At 43.2% G+C, this 14,413-nt stretch overlaps 3 protein-coding genes and 1 non-coding gene across 7 annotated transcripts; 3 read left to right on the top strand and 1 right to left on the bottom strand.

Moving 5' to 3' along the window:
- The first annotated feature begins 66 nt into the window (after positions 1-66).
- On the top strand, positions 67-1,670 carry LOC123706502 (probable serine/threonine-protein kinase PBL18). Of its 2 annotated transcripts, NM_001399046.1 has the most exons (2): positions 67-175; positions 270-1,670. In NM_001399046.1, the coding sequence occupies exons 1-2, from the start codon at positions 112-114 to the stop codon at positions 1,370-1,372; spliced, it is 1,167 nt and encodes a 388-aa protein (NP_001385975.1). In that variant the 5' UTR covers positions 67-111; the 3' UTR covers positions 1,373-1,670. The 2 variants fall into 2 exon arrangements, with proteins under 2 accessions (NP_001385975.1, NP_001385974.1); NM_001399045.1 differs by having other exon boundaries at positions 67-1,670.
- Positions 1,671-4,761: 3,091 nt separating this feature from the next.
- On the top strand, positions 4,762-4,834 carry TRNAE-CUC (transfer RNA glutamic acid (anticodon CUC)). The gene has a single exon. It is a non-coding gene; the product is annotated as a tRNA-Glu (tRNA).
- Positions 4,835-8,233: 3,399 nt separating this feature from the next.
- LOC103633588 (CBL-interacting protein kinase 31) lies at positions 8,234-12,244 on the top strand. Of its 3 annotated transcripts, none has more exons than XM_020540882.3 (16): positions 8,234-8,490; positions 8,626-8,761; positions 9,070-9,268; positions 9,362-9,424; positions 9,620-9,691; positions 9,803-9,910; positions 10,027-10,107; positions 10,202-10,255; positions 10,334-10,459; positions 10,563-10,652; positions 10,819-10,941; positions 11,045-11,155; positions 11,299-11,412; positions 11,545-11,601; positions 11,693-11,767; positions 11,846-12,244. In XM_020540882.3, the coding sequence occupies exons 1-16, from the start codon at positions 8,316-8,318 to the stop codon at positions 11,927-11,929; spliced, it is 1,668 nt and encodes a 555-aa protein (XP_020396471.2). In that variant the 5' UTR covers positions 8,234-8,315; the 3' UTR covers positions 11,930-12,244. The 3 variants fall into 3 exon arrangements, with proteins under 3 accessions (XP_020396471.2, XP_020396470.2, XP_020396469.2); XM_020540881.3 differs by having other exon boundaries at positions 9,067-9,268; XM_020540880.3 differs by having other exon boundaries at positions 8,626-8,776; positions 9,067-9,268.
- LOC100277218 (uncharacterized) lies at positions 12,216-14,179 on the bottom strand. Its single transcript, NM_001150851.2, has 6 exons — positions 14,027-14,179; positions 13,845-13,937; positions 13,563-13,661; positions 13,076-13,117; positions 12,725-12,956; positions 12,216-12,603 (listed from the first exon to the last, which is right to left on the bottom strand). Exons 1-6 carry the CDS (start codon positions 14,141-14,143, stop codon positions 12,452-12,454), a joined length of 735 nt encoding a protein of 244 aa, NP_001144323.2. The 5' UTR covers positions 14,144-14,179; the 3' UTR covers positions 12,216-12,451.
- Positions 14,180-14,413: the final 234 nt, after the last annotated feature.

The raw sequence follows: 14,413 nt of genomic DNA, 5'->3' as shown, positions 1-14,413 counted from the left end.
CAACGGACCAAACCTAGTTCGCCCGCCCTTATATTCTCCCAGACCCCCTCCTTTTTCACATCCATTTGTAGTGGCTGTGTGCTGGTCGTAGCTATCATCCGGATATAGTTAATGGGGAACTGCTGCACAGCCGGCTCTGCAAAGTGTGCCAATGCATCCACTCCATTTGAATCAAGTAAGACGTCGCACACAATTCATTCCTTCCTCTCTCTTTTTTTCTTTTCTTCTTCCCCGTCCTCTGCTGAATTCGTACGATTTCAATAATTCAGAGGTCACAAGCAAGAGCACCGCGTCCAACAACTACAGCAGCTCGACGGCGACGACGACAACGACAACGATCGCCTCCGGGCAGCTTCAGCTAGGCGGCGACTCCTCCGAGGGCGCCGCGCTCAAGTCGTTCAGCATGAGCGAGCTCCGCGCGGCGACCAAGAACTTCGGGTCCACGTCGTACCTGGGCGAGGGCGGCTTCGGGTGCGTCTACAAGGGCTGGATCGACGAGGCGACGCTGGCCCCGACCAGGCCAGGCGTCGGCCGGGTGGTGGCCATCAAGCGGCTCAAGGAGGAGAGCGTCCAGGGCCACCGGGAGTGGCTGGCCGAGGTCACCTACCTGGGCCAGCTCCACCACGCCAACCTCGTCACCCTCGTCGGCTACTGCGCCGACTCCGGCGCCAACAAGCTGCTGGTGTACGAGTACATGATGCGCGGCAGCCTGGAGAACCACCTCTTCCGCCGCGCCACGCACCCGCTGCCCTGGCCCACGCGCGTCTCCGTCGCCGCCGACGTCGCCAGGGGCCTCGCCTTCCTGCACGCCCGCCCCGTCATCTTCCGCGACCTCAAGTCCTCCAACGTCCTCCTCGCCCCCGACTACCGCGCCAAGCTCTCCGACTTCGGCCTCGCCAGGAACGGGCCCACGGGCGACAGGACCCACGTCTCCACGCGCGTCGTCGGCACCCGCGGGTACGCCGCGCCCGAGTACGTCGCCACGGGCCACCTGTCCACCAAGAGCGACGTCTACAGCTTCGGCGTCGTGCTGCTCGAGCTCATCACGGGCCGCCGCGCCGTCGACGCCGCCTCGTCCGCGGACACCACGCTCGTGGACTGGGCGTACCCGCAGCTCGGGGATCCACGGAGGCTCAGCCGGATCATGGACACCAGGCTGGGCGGACAGTACCCCAAGAAGCAGGCGCAGGAGGTGGCAGCGCTAGCGCTGCGCTGCCTCCAGACCGACCCCAAGAACCGCCCCGCGATGGCCGACGAAGTCCTGCCGGTGCTCGAGCAGCTGCAGCATCACAACCACCACAAGTCCTCCTCGTCCAGGCCGCTGCACGGACGACCAGGACCACAATGCCGCCACTCCAAGTCCAAGACCTAGAGCTAGATGGTGGGCCTGATTTTATTTATTATGCCGCCTTTGTTTGTTCCATCATTTATTTGTTCAATATATAGATAGATAGATAGATAGACAGATAGAGAGGTTTGTTTTCCCTTTCAATGATGCAAGAGTGTAGCTACGAATCTGTTCTTCGTGTGGCACGGTAGGCTCCTCAATGTTTCCATGTAAAAGCACGTGGAGAGTGACCTAGTGTCTGTGTTTGACGAGATTTTGTGCAAGAATTCTTAAATGTACATGTATATTTATATATGCTGTTAAATATAATTCACGATGAAAACATTCACACGTGATAGCGTTTGTGTGTGTGTGAAACATCTGCGTAATTATGTCCCCCATGGATTGGGTGCATGTATCTGCAAGGTTGCGCCGTCGCGGGTATGAGTTTGCAAATCATGTACCCGCGAGTTTTATAGTTGTTGCCATCCTAGGGCATGTACAATGGATGTCTTAAGTTGTGTCTTAGAGTGTGTCTAGGGAGTGAATGTAAAAAAACTCAAGACATGTATCTTGACGAAGACACAATGTCTTAGCTCTATGTTCGAGACAGGAGACTAGCTGATTGGTCACTTTAATTTATTGAATGTTCCGATTGGTAAAATGAATATCGTAAGACACATGTTTTAGACATGATCACTGTATTATGTTGTGTTTTAGTTGTATTTTATACTTGAAGTACCGTGCAACAATGTCTAGTGTCTAGGTTGTACATGCCCTTACACATGCTTGGTCTCTACTAAAAATTTGATGCCTTTTACATTTTTTCCTTCTCCTTAGTATACATTAGCCTAACTCATGGAGCAGCAACTTTGTTTCATTGAAGATGCTTCGTCGCGTTGGATGACCACACCGAGATAGAGGTGTTAGATTGATCTCATATGAACCGATCCAAAATCATAGTCGAACATCTCTCTCGCATCCTGATTGAGAGTGCATAGGACATGGTAACCCGAGCGCGCATGAGACACAACAAGCTGTGCTAAATATTTTCCAACACCCCGTCCATGTTACCAACTTGTTGATATTACTCTCACTTAATATTGGTACATAAAATTTGTTATGTGTCAACACATATGTTTGTTTTAAGACACATGGGTAGCACTACACCAGCAGCAGGGACGACCTTTTGCTATACGACAATTCTTGAATCACATTGTAGCCGCGACCATTGCTTGCTATATGACTGTCATAATTTAGAGGCCATCGCTGGAATTGCTGCTATTAGGTACTGTTCTTAATCGCATTGTATGTACTAGGAGCTTTTTAGTAGCCTAAACAAGCAGGAGAGCAGAAGACACTGCGGACACACGTGGGGGAACTAGGAGTTTTTTTTTTGTCTGTCTGATGACTCCTCCATTGGATAGAACAACTGACCGGAATAAAATGCAGAGTAGCTTTTGTTCAGTCAGCGTTCCAGCACCCGAACGTGCACGCAAACTGTTCCATTTTTTTATGTTCCTTGTTGACGAGATTACTTTACCTAAACATGGTTTTACCGTTTTTTTTTATTTTGGCCCTTTTTCGAAAGATTCTAAAAAATACACTCTTTTCGGTTTGATTTCATAAAACGAACCCTTACCTCAGCACTATCATCATTGGAGCCGACCCTTACCTCATCACTATCATCATTAGCGCCGAGGTTACACGTCTCGACGTTAAAATAAACGAAATTCTTTAATAAGATTGATCTTCCTTTGATGAAGCCTGTTTGGTCTAGGTCCACGACAGTAATCTAATTTTGTAGTCAGGACGTCAACATTTTGCTAATAAGTTTGATGCTGCAATTGTGGAGGGAAATCGGGCGTTGATCAGAGGGTGCAGTGGCGTTCTCTTTTTTTTGGGCAGAAGAACAATATATGAGCGATTAATCCTCTCGATCTGGGATGTTCCTTCCTGGAAATCAGAGGCCAGCTTGAGCAGCACCGGGGGGGGGGGGGGGGGGGGGGGGGGGGGGCACTGTTCTTGTTCTTGTTTTTGACTGCATGCCATGCTTCAGTAAGAGTGAACGGGAGGAGCAAGGGCGTTGGGCGGATGACCCTGGTAGAGATCGAAGAGGTCCAGCTGTTGTGGGGTGGTTCCATCGGAAGAGCCCAGTCTGCATCTGAAGAAATCTTGTTAAAGCTGAAAGTTTGTCTGCATGTGCGGTCGGTGTCGTAATCGAGTTGTCGGATTTTGTTCAGCCTGAGGCGCACAGAGCATTTTTCGTCGCCATCTTCTCGGAGGGCTCTGAATTTTGCCCGTTGTTTCCAATAGGCAGCACGCTCATGGGTGGCAAGATGGAGGCGGTCAGTAACAATCTGACGCAACGCAAGCTCACCATCCGAAAGCTGGCGTCCGTCTTCATAGGAGGCATGGAGGATGGAGGGGAGGAAGGAGGCATGTTTGAACCAGGCAGGCATTTTCAAAGCGGAAGACGACAGTGGGTTTTGGGGTAGAGCTTGACAGGGAGAGGACGATGGGGATATGATCCGAGGTGGAGCGAGCACGGCTAGACAGGTGAGAGGGAGACGATTCTGGAATTCAGGGAGAGATGGCTGAGTGGACTGGACCAAAGCGGTGGATCATTATATTTGGGATTAGCAAGGTCAGAAGAACAGATAGGATGTTTGGAAAGGTAGAATTGGCCAATAATGTCGCAATAATGCTATGTTCCTTGCTTTTTTGTTCAATTTTTTCGTCATGCATGGTTGACCAAAACATCATCTTCATTTTGCCGCAGGTCTACGTCTACACCTATTCGGCTAATATGTTTGACAACACACAACGTGGAACACCCAAGGTCTGTCCTGATCTGCAATGGTTCATGCTAAAGCTGATACGTAGAGATGAAAATGATTGGAAATACTTTGACTGTCCAAGCAAGCTGTCAGTGAGTACCAGAAACGATGCTGGCGAAGGAACACTGGTAGCAGCAGCTGCATTTCTCGTTGGATTGGGAAGGAATGGCCAAATGGGTTGGCTGTACCCTTTCTTCCTTTCTTTCAATTAAGAGCTGTGGCACATGAGTGACCATTTCTCGTATCTGTGTTTCTGGTGGCTAGCTGCCAAAGTTACAGGTTGTTCGTTTCGGATTAAAACCGGTTATTTGAACTAGCTGCAATCCATATAAACAAAAATATTGTAGAAACAGTAGAAGTTGTACGGATTAATTTTCAAATTATATTGTAGATATGGCTACAGTGATATACACCCCTTTTTTTGTAAATGACAATGATCGCAGGTAAGAAATCAACGCCTTAAATATGACAGGTCTATTTCCACTGAAGACGAACAGAATCCAGAATTCTATCTCGTGATTACTCGCTTTGTGGTGAACCAATCTGTCACTGCGCTGAGAATGAATAAAACTAAATAGCATGTAGAAATCATAATCCGTTGTAGTCTAGGTGGTTAGGATACTCGGCTCTCACCCGAGAGACCCGGGTTCAAGTCCCGGCAACGGAATTTTTTTTTCTTTGCTTTAAGGAAAAAAAGACGAACCAGACGGAGACAAGCGACAAGCCCCCGTGTTGCAGGAAGGCTGGTCTCAAAATAGTACATATGCACGTAATATACTGTTACACGAGTGATGTACGTCATCAAGTTTTGTTGGTGGGTGTCACGTATCTCTCGAAACTAATGTTAGGGGTGTTTGGTTCGGGCGGGAGCTGAAATTTTGGTGGTCCAGGATGTACATAAAAATTAGGCCTCTTTATAAGTATAATTTTTTTCAGTATATATATAATCTTATATTATACCGATAATAATTAATGTGTTGTCAAAATTTTATATCAAATGAATTTTAAAATACTTTAAAAGTTTTTTTCTAACATTTTGTTTTATCTAATCATTCTTTTCTCAATACGTAGACAAACTATTCGATCGTTCTTGACACGGTGTAAACCTCAAATACTTATTCAATAATTTTAACTTCAAAAAGAGCCTTTCACCTGATGCCGTCGTGACAGGTATAGTAAGATTTGATAAGCTATAGAAACATTAGGATATTAATCTATCTTATTGACATACTAAAAAAATCTCCAATGATATGGATGGTTCTGCTAAGTTTAACTTCAAAACTCACAACTCATATTAGAGTATTTAACTCAACATTTACTATTATGTTAGCTATATAATTAACTGTATGAGATGCCCCCCTAGGATCTAGGGGCCTAGGGTTGTCGTCCTGGTGGCCCTATACCCAGAGCCGACCCTGGTTTGGTTTCTAAGGACTAATTTAGTCCCTAAAAATCAAACACCCCATTAGGACTCGTTCGGTTTGAAGTGGATTGAACATGATTATCATCCTATATAAATTCGTATAGATTCAATCCCCTCAATCCACACCTAACTGAACAAACTCATAGTGGACGTTTGGTTTCCGAGCCATCGTAATCCAAAACACATCACAATGATATTGGTTTATAGATCTTATTCTTATATCACTATCGGACTTGTCCTCTTTGCCGAGTGTTTGGGACACTCGGCTAAAGCCATTTTGCACTCGATAAAGTCTTTGCCGAGTGTTACACTCGGCAAACATTTTATCTGTAAAGGGTTCTTTGTCGAGTATTTTTTTGGCACTCGATAAAGACTTTGACAAGTATCGAAAACACTCAGCAAATTAAGAATCACAAAAAAACTCAAAAAACAGCAAAACATTTTTTAATTTAGTACCCAACCACCGTCATTGCCCTACGGATCAGCCCTATCATTTCACCATTTTGAATCAAATTTAATGTTTTGTGAATGTGGGATTTAAACTCGCAACCTCTTGTGCGTGCATAACCTCCTCTACCACTACATTACTACATCAATTATGTTTATATTACGTTTTCATTTCTCATATACAAAAAATCGAGAGTTCTTTGATTTTTTGAGGCACTAAATAAATTCAATTGGATATGTTGGCAACTATAGAGTTGCATAACTTTTCAATATATACAACTTATATTTTGATAGTTTCTACATCCGAGGCCGTTTACAAAATTTGAATTTCAAATTTAAAAACCTTACGAATTTTTCTATGATAAGATGATTTCAAATCAAAAATATGTCAATTACAAAGTTTCATTACATTTCAAGACCTACAACTTTTGTTTTGGTGGTTTTGCCATCTGTGTTAGTTTGAAAATTTCAAACATAGTTTTCATGACAAGATGATTTCAAACCAAAACATTGTCAACTACAAAGTTTCATAACTCTTCAAGACTTACAACTTTCATGCTGGTGGTTTTTCTCTTTCGATGTCGTTTTCAAAAATCAAATTTCAATTTTTTTATATTCAGACGTAGTTTCGGTTGACAAGATGATTTCAAATAAAAAAGTTGCCAACTACAAAGTTCTTTAACTTCTCAAGATCTACAAAGTTTATTTTGGTTGTTTGGTCATTTATTTATCCATATGATGGTTCTAACATTATTCACAAATCTTATACATCTCTCTTATAGTTTCATAAACTACGAGAGAGATATATGTTTTATGAACAAATTTACTTTTATTTTGTCATATGAAGAAATGACTAAAATATAAATTGTATATCTTGATGAGTTATACAAATTTGTAGTTCAAAACCTTTTTTATTTAAATTAATTTACTGCTTTAAAATGTGATTTTAAAATTGTCCTTGTCTAGTACTAAAAAACACACGGCAAAGAAGATCTTTGCCGAGTGTTTTCTTTTACCGAGAGTTTTTTGTTTGGCCCTCGGCAAAGAGCTTCTTTACCGAGTGTCCAAAAAACACTCGGCAAAACATTTGGCACTCAGCAAAGAGTCGAATTCTGGTAGTGTATATACCGACGATTTGGATAAAGGAAATCTAATTTTATCATATATGCCAAACACACTCAAAGTATACACTCTGAAACTAGATATGCAGCGTATCTTATGTACATGAGCATGGCTGTGCACATATTTAACGTCGACGCTCGATTTTAATCGGGGTTAACTATTTTTTTACCATATTAATTTATATAATATGTAAATAGTATCATTACATAGATTTATAAAACTAGCGAAAGGGTCTTTAGACGAGTTAGTTAGTTAGTTTGAGTAGCACTCTTTTAAGTCCTTGTGAGAGCGAAATTTAGGTTGTGATTAAAAAAAATTCGTATATCTCACGCTAAAGCACATATTTAAGGCTCGATTCCAGTGACGTAGGACAGGAGTGATTGAGAAGTTATTCTTAATAACCCGGGCGGGCCGTCTTACTCCCGCATACCGTAACGACAACTGATTTTAGATAGAGCGGGTACGTACGTATACGAGAACTGTATCCAATATATACGTACTGGAACTGGAACAATGCTAACGTCAGGAGAGGAAGCTTCGTAGCAGCTGAGCTGGTGCAGGTCGTTCGTGGTGTGCCCCATTGTATTGATCCAATTAATTAAGGGTGTGGTCAGTTGTATTCTCTCGTATCTATATCTTTTTTAATAATACTATTAAAGTTTTTTTTTTCTATCACTTGTAAAATCTTCCTTTCTCTCGAGAGCAAGATGACGTGTTTATATATCTTTTACAATAATGTTTTGTACGGTCATATACACGATAGACTCACCATATCCTAATATATGCCACATATCTGACCCCATGTGCAAATAAATAAAATGGAAACTGTAAAGTTAGCATCATGCATGTCAGCATGTGGGACATATATATATACACTTCTGAAAGAAACAAGAGAATGATGAGCTACAGGGGAAGGAATTCCGATTGGATCTAGGCAGGCACGATCGTCGTCGTGTAATATATAGTATTATATGGTAATGTCAATGGCAGCCAATAAGGCTCACAGTCCATCATTAAAAAAATCAGGCAGGGTCATACCACTGATTTGAGATGAGCAGTTGGCGTGGAAAGCGTGTTGGTTTCAGATGTAACAACTAATTAACCGAAAGTGGTTGATGGGGGATGGAAGACGAGCTAGGAGATGACAGAATAAAAAATGAACAGTGACAATAATGGCATTGTGACGATAGTGAGAAAGATGTACGCATCCGATCCATGGCAGAATTCAGGACGACCATGCATGACAGTAACAGGATCAGTACTCATCAGCATGCATCCATGGATCGGCGGCGTTGTGCTCGTGCTGTTTGTTGCCTGCCTCGCATGGCATGGTATCCTTGCTTGTTTTGTTTCTGTTGCCGCAACGCAACCAAACCTCTCTTCATCATCCTCTCCTCCTCCTTTCCTTCCTTCCTCGTAGTTTCCGACTCGCCGTAACGCTCCTTGTGTCGTGTCGTTTCTTGCAGTCCTCTCCTCCCTGCCTCCATATCTCCCACCTCGGCCCTCTCTCCACGCGTTTCACTTCATCCCTGACGCCGACGACTTCCTCCCCGGCCCGGCTGCCTGTCACTGTCTCTCCCCCCTTCGTTCACGAAGCAGCAGGTACGGTACGGTACGGTATGGTTCGACGTCCTTTTCATGCGACTTTCTTCTTCCTCGTGCTTCTTCGTCGTCGTCGCAGCTAACACCCTAGGCTGGGGCTGGGCCTGGGCGTGCGTGTTTCTTGATTCCTGCTACCTGCTGGGAGCTCGACGTTCCAGCGATTTCTCTCTTTCTTTGACCCTTGCTACTTTTTTTTTTTTGCCTCAGACCAGTTGGAGAAAGACGCGATCCATCAGATTTCTTCCCTTGTATGCCTGCCAGTTCTGAACACGTAGCAACTCAATCCTTGTTCATCGATCTTGCAGCAGCTGCAGGATGTACAGGGCTAAGAGAGCTGCTTCGCTCAGAGCGAAGCGCCGGCGCCTTGGCAAGTACGAGCTCGGACGCACCATCGGCGAAGGGACATTTGCCAAGGTCCGGGTCGCCAAGAACATGGACACTGGGGATCATGTCGCCATCAAGATCCTCGACAAGGCCAAGGTTCACAAGAACAAACTAGCCGAGCAGGTAGACTGTCAAGACTCACGATCGACCTTTTTTGCACCAGCACACTACTTCCGTAGATCTCACTGTTTGCCGTATATCCGAACTGCATGGCAGATTAGGAGGGAAATCTGTACGATGAAGCTAATACAGCATCCCAATGTTGTTCGCCTGTACGAGGTAAAAGCTTCAACTTTCCCTCCTAATTAAATCAAACAATCTAATGTTCCACGATACTGAATTCTGAAAATACAATCTGATGTTTTTTTCCCCCAAATAAACTTCACAATTCAGTTTCCTGCGTCGGAATGCAAGTTCAGGTCAACCATTTTATTTCGATTGTTTCTTTATATTCATTTTCTTTTCTTATAACAGGTGATGGGAAGTAAAGCAAGGATTTACATTGTGCTGGAATTCGTTATGGGTGGAGAGCTCCACGATATCATTGTAAGCCATTGCTTCTTTAATTTCTCTGTCATTTGATCTGATTCTGTTTTTCTAGCCTAAACTTTGCATGTACAAACATGAAAAAAAGAGAGTTTTGTAATGCACAACCAGGCCACAAGTGGGAGACTGAAGGAGGACGAGGCACGCAGATACTTTCAGCAGCTGATAAATGCTGTAGACTACTGCCACAGTAGGGGCGTGTACCACAGAGACTTGAAGGTGCACTAGTGTGAAACTCATCCTTGATTCTGCTCTTTGTTAGTTTTTATGATCTAGCAAAGTAGTGTGAAGTTTCACATGTTGAAATTTGTCGTGCATGTGCATGCCAATGCCAGCTAGAGAACCTGTTGCTCGATGTTGCTGGAAACCTCAAGATTTCAGATTTCGGGTTAAGCGCTTTGTCGGACCAAGTGAAGGTACTATCTTACCACACAGCATACTAGAGAAATTTGTTTTTCTTTTGGTTTCGCTAGTTTACACCATAATCTTTAACTACTCCGATTCTAACAGAATGATGGATTGCTGCATACTACATGTGGAACACCTAACTATGTTGCTCCAGAGGTAATTGTTTGTTTGTTGTTGTTGTTTTAACCGGGAATAAGTTTGCCTCACTCACTCAGATTGATATCCAACATGTAGGTCATTGATGACAAAGGCTACGATGGTGCCCTTGCTGATCTTTGGTCTTGTGGTGTGATCCTTTTCGTGATGCTCGCAGGATGTCTGCCTTTCGAGGATGACAACATGGCTTCCCTTTACAAAAAGGCATATACATGAAACAACTATTTCTTCTTTGACCCCCCCCCCCCCCCCCCCCAAAAAAAAAAACTAACAATTTAGGATACATTTTCCTTTATCTCTGATGCAGATCTCAGGAGCTCAGTTCACTTGTCCATCTTGGTTTTCTGCTGGAGCAAAGAGGCTGATCAACAGAATTCTGGATCCTAATCCCTCCACTGTAAGTCACTACTTAAATGCAAGCACACAACACAAGTGATAGCTTGGAGTCAGTACTGGAAGATTTTCAAGATGACCATTTTCACTCTCAGACCGCCACTGCTTGTCAGTGCGTATGTTGCTTGTGGAATTCCATCTTACTTGGTTTTCTACTGTTACTTTAACAGCGGATTACGATTCCTCAAGTACTAAAAGATCCATGGTTTAGAAAAGGCTACAAGCCGCCTGTTTTCGATGAAAAATGCCAAACTAGTCTAGATGATGTCGACGCTGCCTTTGGAGACGAAGAGGTGAATTAACTGATCAAACCAGCTTATGTCACTTAAAAGTATAAGGCCTCTGTGGTTAAAATAAGACCATTAAATTGATGGTGTTGTACATTTTTTTTTTCAGGAACATCATGTGGTAGAGGAAACGGAAGGGCAGCCCGCATCGATGAATGCATTCGAATTGATTTCAATGAACAAGGGGCTGAATCTAGATAACTTTTTTGAATCTGATAAGGTAGGGATATAATATTTTCAGTTTCAGCTGCAGAAGTGTGTGTCGTAAGCCAGTTTATATGGCATGTGTTTAACTGTACATGTCTTGCACAAAACAGTCTGAAATGTGCTGATGGCCTCGATTTTTTTACTAATCTCTGACAGAAGTACAGGCGAGAAACGCGATTCACATCCCAATGTCATCCGAAAGAGATCATCAATAGAATAGAAGAAGCTGCTAAGCCACTTGGGTTCTATATCCAAAAGAAAAACTACAAGGTAACAATAGCACCTTTCAAACAATCCTACAGAAATTGAAGTAAAATTAATTATCAACAAATACAGTACAGACATCTTTCTCACCTCCTACCAACAACTCATTTGTTTCCCCTCCCCCATTGTTCTTTCTAGATGCTAATGGAGAACTCAAAAGCAGGAAGGAAAGGAAACCTAAATGTTGAGACTGAGGTAAGGGAGAACACCACCCATTAGTAAGAGATCTTCTTTCTGTAATTAAAAGAGAAGTACTAATTCAGATATTATGCTGTGGCATGTCTAGGTTTTCCAAGTGGCTCCATCGCTCCATGTGGTTGAGCTGAAGAAGGCAAAGGGAGATACTCTGGAATTCCAAAACGTACAAATCTTTACTCAAACAATCCCTCCAAATAACCAATAATTCAGTATCCAAACTCACATCTACCCTCCTCCACAGTTCTACAAAACTCTGTCCACGGAGCTGAAGGACGTCGTTTGGGCGCGTGATGATGAGGTCCAGGACAGAAGCTCCTCGCCATGAAACAGTTGCGAGATGAGGAATACATTGTCAGTTTCGCTGTACATATAGCTCTTGTTCGTTCCAAAGGACAAGTTTTGTGCCCAGTGTACATATTATAGGCTTCGCTAGACAAAGACCTGCTAATGATGGTCTGGGGTGAATGAAGAGGTAGATGGAAACAGAACAGAAGGCTGGTTGTTTGTAGTGAAACACTGAATATGGTGTTGAGCTATTCATATTCATTGGTTCAATTTTCTCCATAGCATTCTAGAATAGAGTATTTGTTGGTTGGTGAAACTTCGCTCGCAAAAAAAAAAAGTTGTTTGGATCCATTTATTTCAGTTGTAGCTCTAAATAACGATTTATTGCTTTGCCAAATGCAATACACACGCGATCAAACAAGTTCCACGCACTACTCAGATCATAGTAAAAACGGTACAAGTCCCAGATGCAGCCATGCCATGGAAGGGATTGTTCGTTTCGATGTCAATCCATGTGAGATAGAAATAATCGAACAAGGCTGAAGTGACTAGTGAGCATGCCTCAAGCTTTCACCAGGTTTTCTGTGAATTCCGCACCAGCAGCCTCCTTATCAGATGGTTTGCCTGAATCTAAGGCCTCAGGAACATCTGCACTCTTGAGGTCTTCCAGGACGTGTGAGCTCCATTCAGAAAGCTGTTTCACAGACACGTCGTCTGCGAAAGAACATATCAGACAATCAGTGAGAAGGCACTAAGCATAAACACTAGTGAACAGATGAGCAATGCTGGTTTCATGGAGACAAACCGAACAGAGAGATTTGGGAAGAGTGCGAACCAAGCCTAGGGACAGTGTGACCCTGAGGATGCCTTATGATGAGAGGCTCATCAAAGGCAGAAGCCAGCTCCTCGGAAGGTACCTTGAGCCAGTCCTTTTCTCCAATGAAGTGCACTGATTTCACCTTGATCGGGTCTTTGTAAGCGACATCACAGATGATTGGGTCTCTGAACTTGCTCCCAGATATTGAGACCATGAACTTAATTGGTGGATGATTGCTCAGCAACTTGCCCTAAATAAGAGCTTTATTGCATGGTAAAAGGTGGTCTGTTTGTTGTACTTTGTGCTACCTCTATAATTTAGAACACAAGTATTACAGCAAATATTACAGAATTTAGGAGTAAAAATTACCTGTGCTTGGTAGCCTATCAAAAGGGCCGAAAGTGTTGCGCCCTGGAAAGAGGAATGGATGCATAAGCTGCAAGACTCCACTTTATGCTCGACTGAGGAAAAAGCACAGGTTGAAAGACTGACAGTACCCAATCATTCAGTAAGGCAGATCTGATTAAAAAAATAAAGGTCTCAACCTAATCCAAACCGTTTCTACTGGCTTTCTATGCAAGGGCTTGGGCCTTCATAGATGTTCTAAGCTACAATCCTATCAGAAGTGCACCTTGGACAGAGAAATTAAGAAATTAATTAAACTTTAAAGCAGCTCAAAAAGTGTAGTTCATTGCATTTCATCATTTCATATCCAAGTTTGGACCACAATTCTAGTTTGCATGCAGATATTATCACACAATAAATAAACTCAGGGGAAAAAACACGAATTCCAAAAAATATAGGATGCTCAACTCTCAGGTGCTCAGTAAAAGTAACTTCTGGTTTCCATTTTTACCTGGGAGAATCCGAGCAGGCCATCAAAAGGCCCATTTTTCACCATGTAATCACATAGATATGAAATGCACTCGTCCAGATTTGTGTATTCAGTGAATTCCTGTGTGGAAAACATGCAAGAGCTGAAGTGTTTTGGCACACAGGAACAAAAAAAAAATACAGGACTGGTCATCTCCGGCATGAATAGCTAACGCATAGATGGTGATCAAACTGTAGCTGAAATATAACTCAGGTATCAGAATACCATGAGCTAATTCAGTTTGGTTCCAACTAAAGCACTAACCTTATTGAACTGGAACCACTCGAAGTATGGTGGTGGAAATATGCCCTCTATCTCTGACTTTCCACCAGCTGGGAAGAGGCCATCAGGGAAGACCTGAAAATAAAAAACAGAAAAGAAAAATGTTCTTGAACAAAACAAAGAAGGAAACCAATTAGATCAGATCATTGAATCCAGCACAGAACCATCTCAAACTGCTGAAATATGGAAGGGTGCCATTTGCTGATCTGTTTCTTCAAAAAACTCCCGCTTGTGCGGAAGCCGTGCAGGCACAGCACCTTGGCTCTCTTGTCCTGCTCCATGAGCTCAACTCTCCCAAAAGCACAGCGTAAGTTTAGACAAACACAAGAAACTTCAGGCCTTAAGAAGACCTGGTGGGCATGTGGTAGCTGGTACCTACCACTTCAAGGATCCATGTAGCTTTCACCCAACAACAAATAGTTGCAACCTAACCAGCAATAGAAAAGGACGAGACTGCATTTCACCTAGCACAAGGAGCATCATAATTCATAAACAGTCCACGTCATGCATCTTAAACCAACAATATGGACCAGCAGTTTGAAATAAATTTG

The sequence above is a fragment of the Zea mays genome, chromosome 7 (assembly GCF_902167145.1).
Source record: "Zea mays cultivar B73 chromosome 7, Zm-B73-REFERENCE-NAM-5.0, whole genome shotgun sequence".
Lineage (NCBI taxonomy): Eukaryota > Viridiplantae > Streptophyta > Magnoliopsida > Poales > Poaceae > Zea > Zea mays.
This window is presented reverse-complemented; position numbering and strand designations above follow the sequence as displayed.

Coding starts and splice junctions, on each gene's coding strand:
- LOC123706502 (NM_001399045.1), top strand. CDS start 152: ATGCATCCACTCCATTTGAATCAAGTAAGACGTCGCACACAATTCATT.
- LOC103633588 (XM_020540880.3), top strand. CDS start 8,316: ATGAACAGTGACAATAATGGCATTGTGACGATAGTGAGAAAGATGTAC. Junction 10,256..10,333: donor CTAACTATGTTGCTCCAGAG/GTAATTGTTTGT, acceptor TCCAACATGTAG/GTCATTGATGACAAAGGCTA. Junction 11,156..11,298: donor ACTTTTTTGAATCTGATAAG/GTAGGGATATAA, acceptor AATCTCTGACAG/AAGTACAGGCGAGAAACGCG.
- LOC100277218 (NM_001150851.2), bottom strand. CDS start 14,143: ATGGAGCAGGACAAGAGAGCCAAGGTGCTGTGCCTGCACGGCTTCCGC. Junction 13,662..13,844: donor AGTGGTTCCAGTTCAATAAG/GTTAGTGCTTTA, acceptor TTTTCCACACAG/GAATTCACTGAATACACAAA. Junction 13,118..13,562: donor GCCTGCTCGGATTCTCCCAG/GTAAAAATGGAA, acceptor TCCTCTTTCCAG/GGCGCAACACTTTCGGCCCT.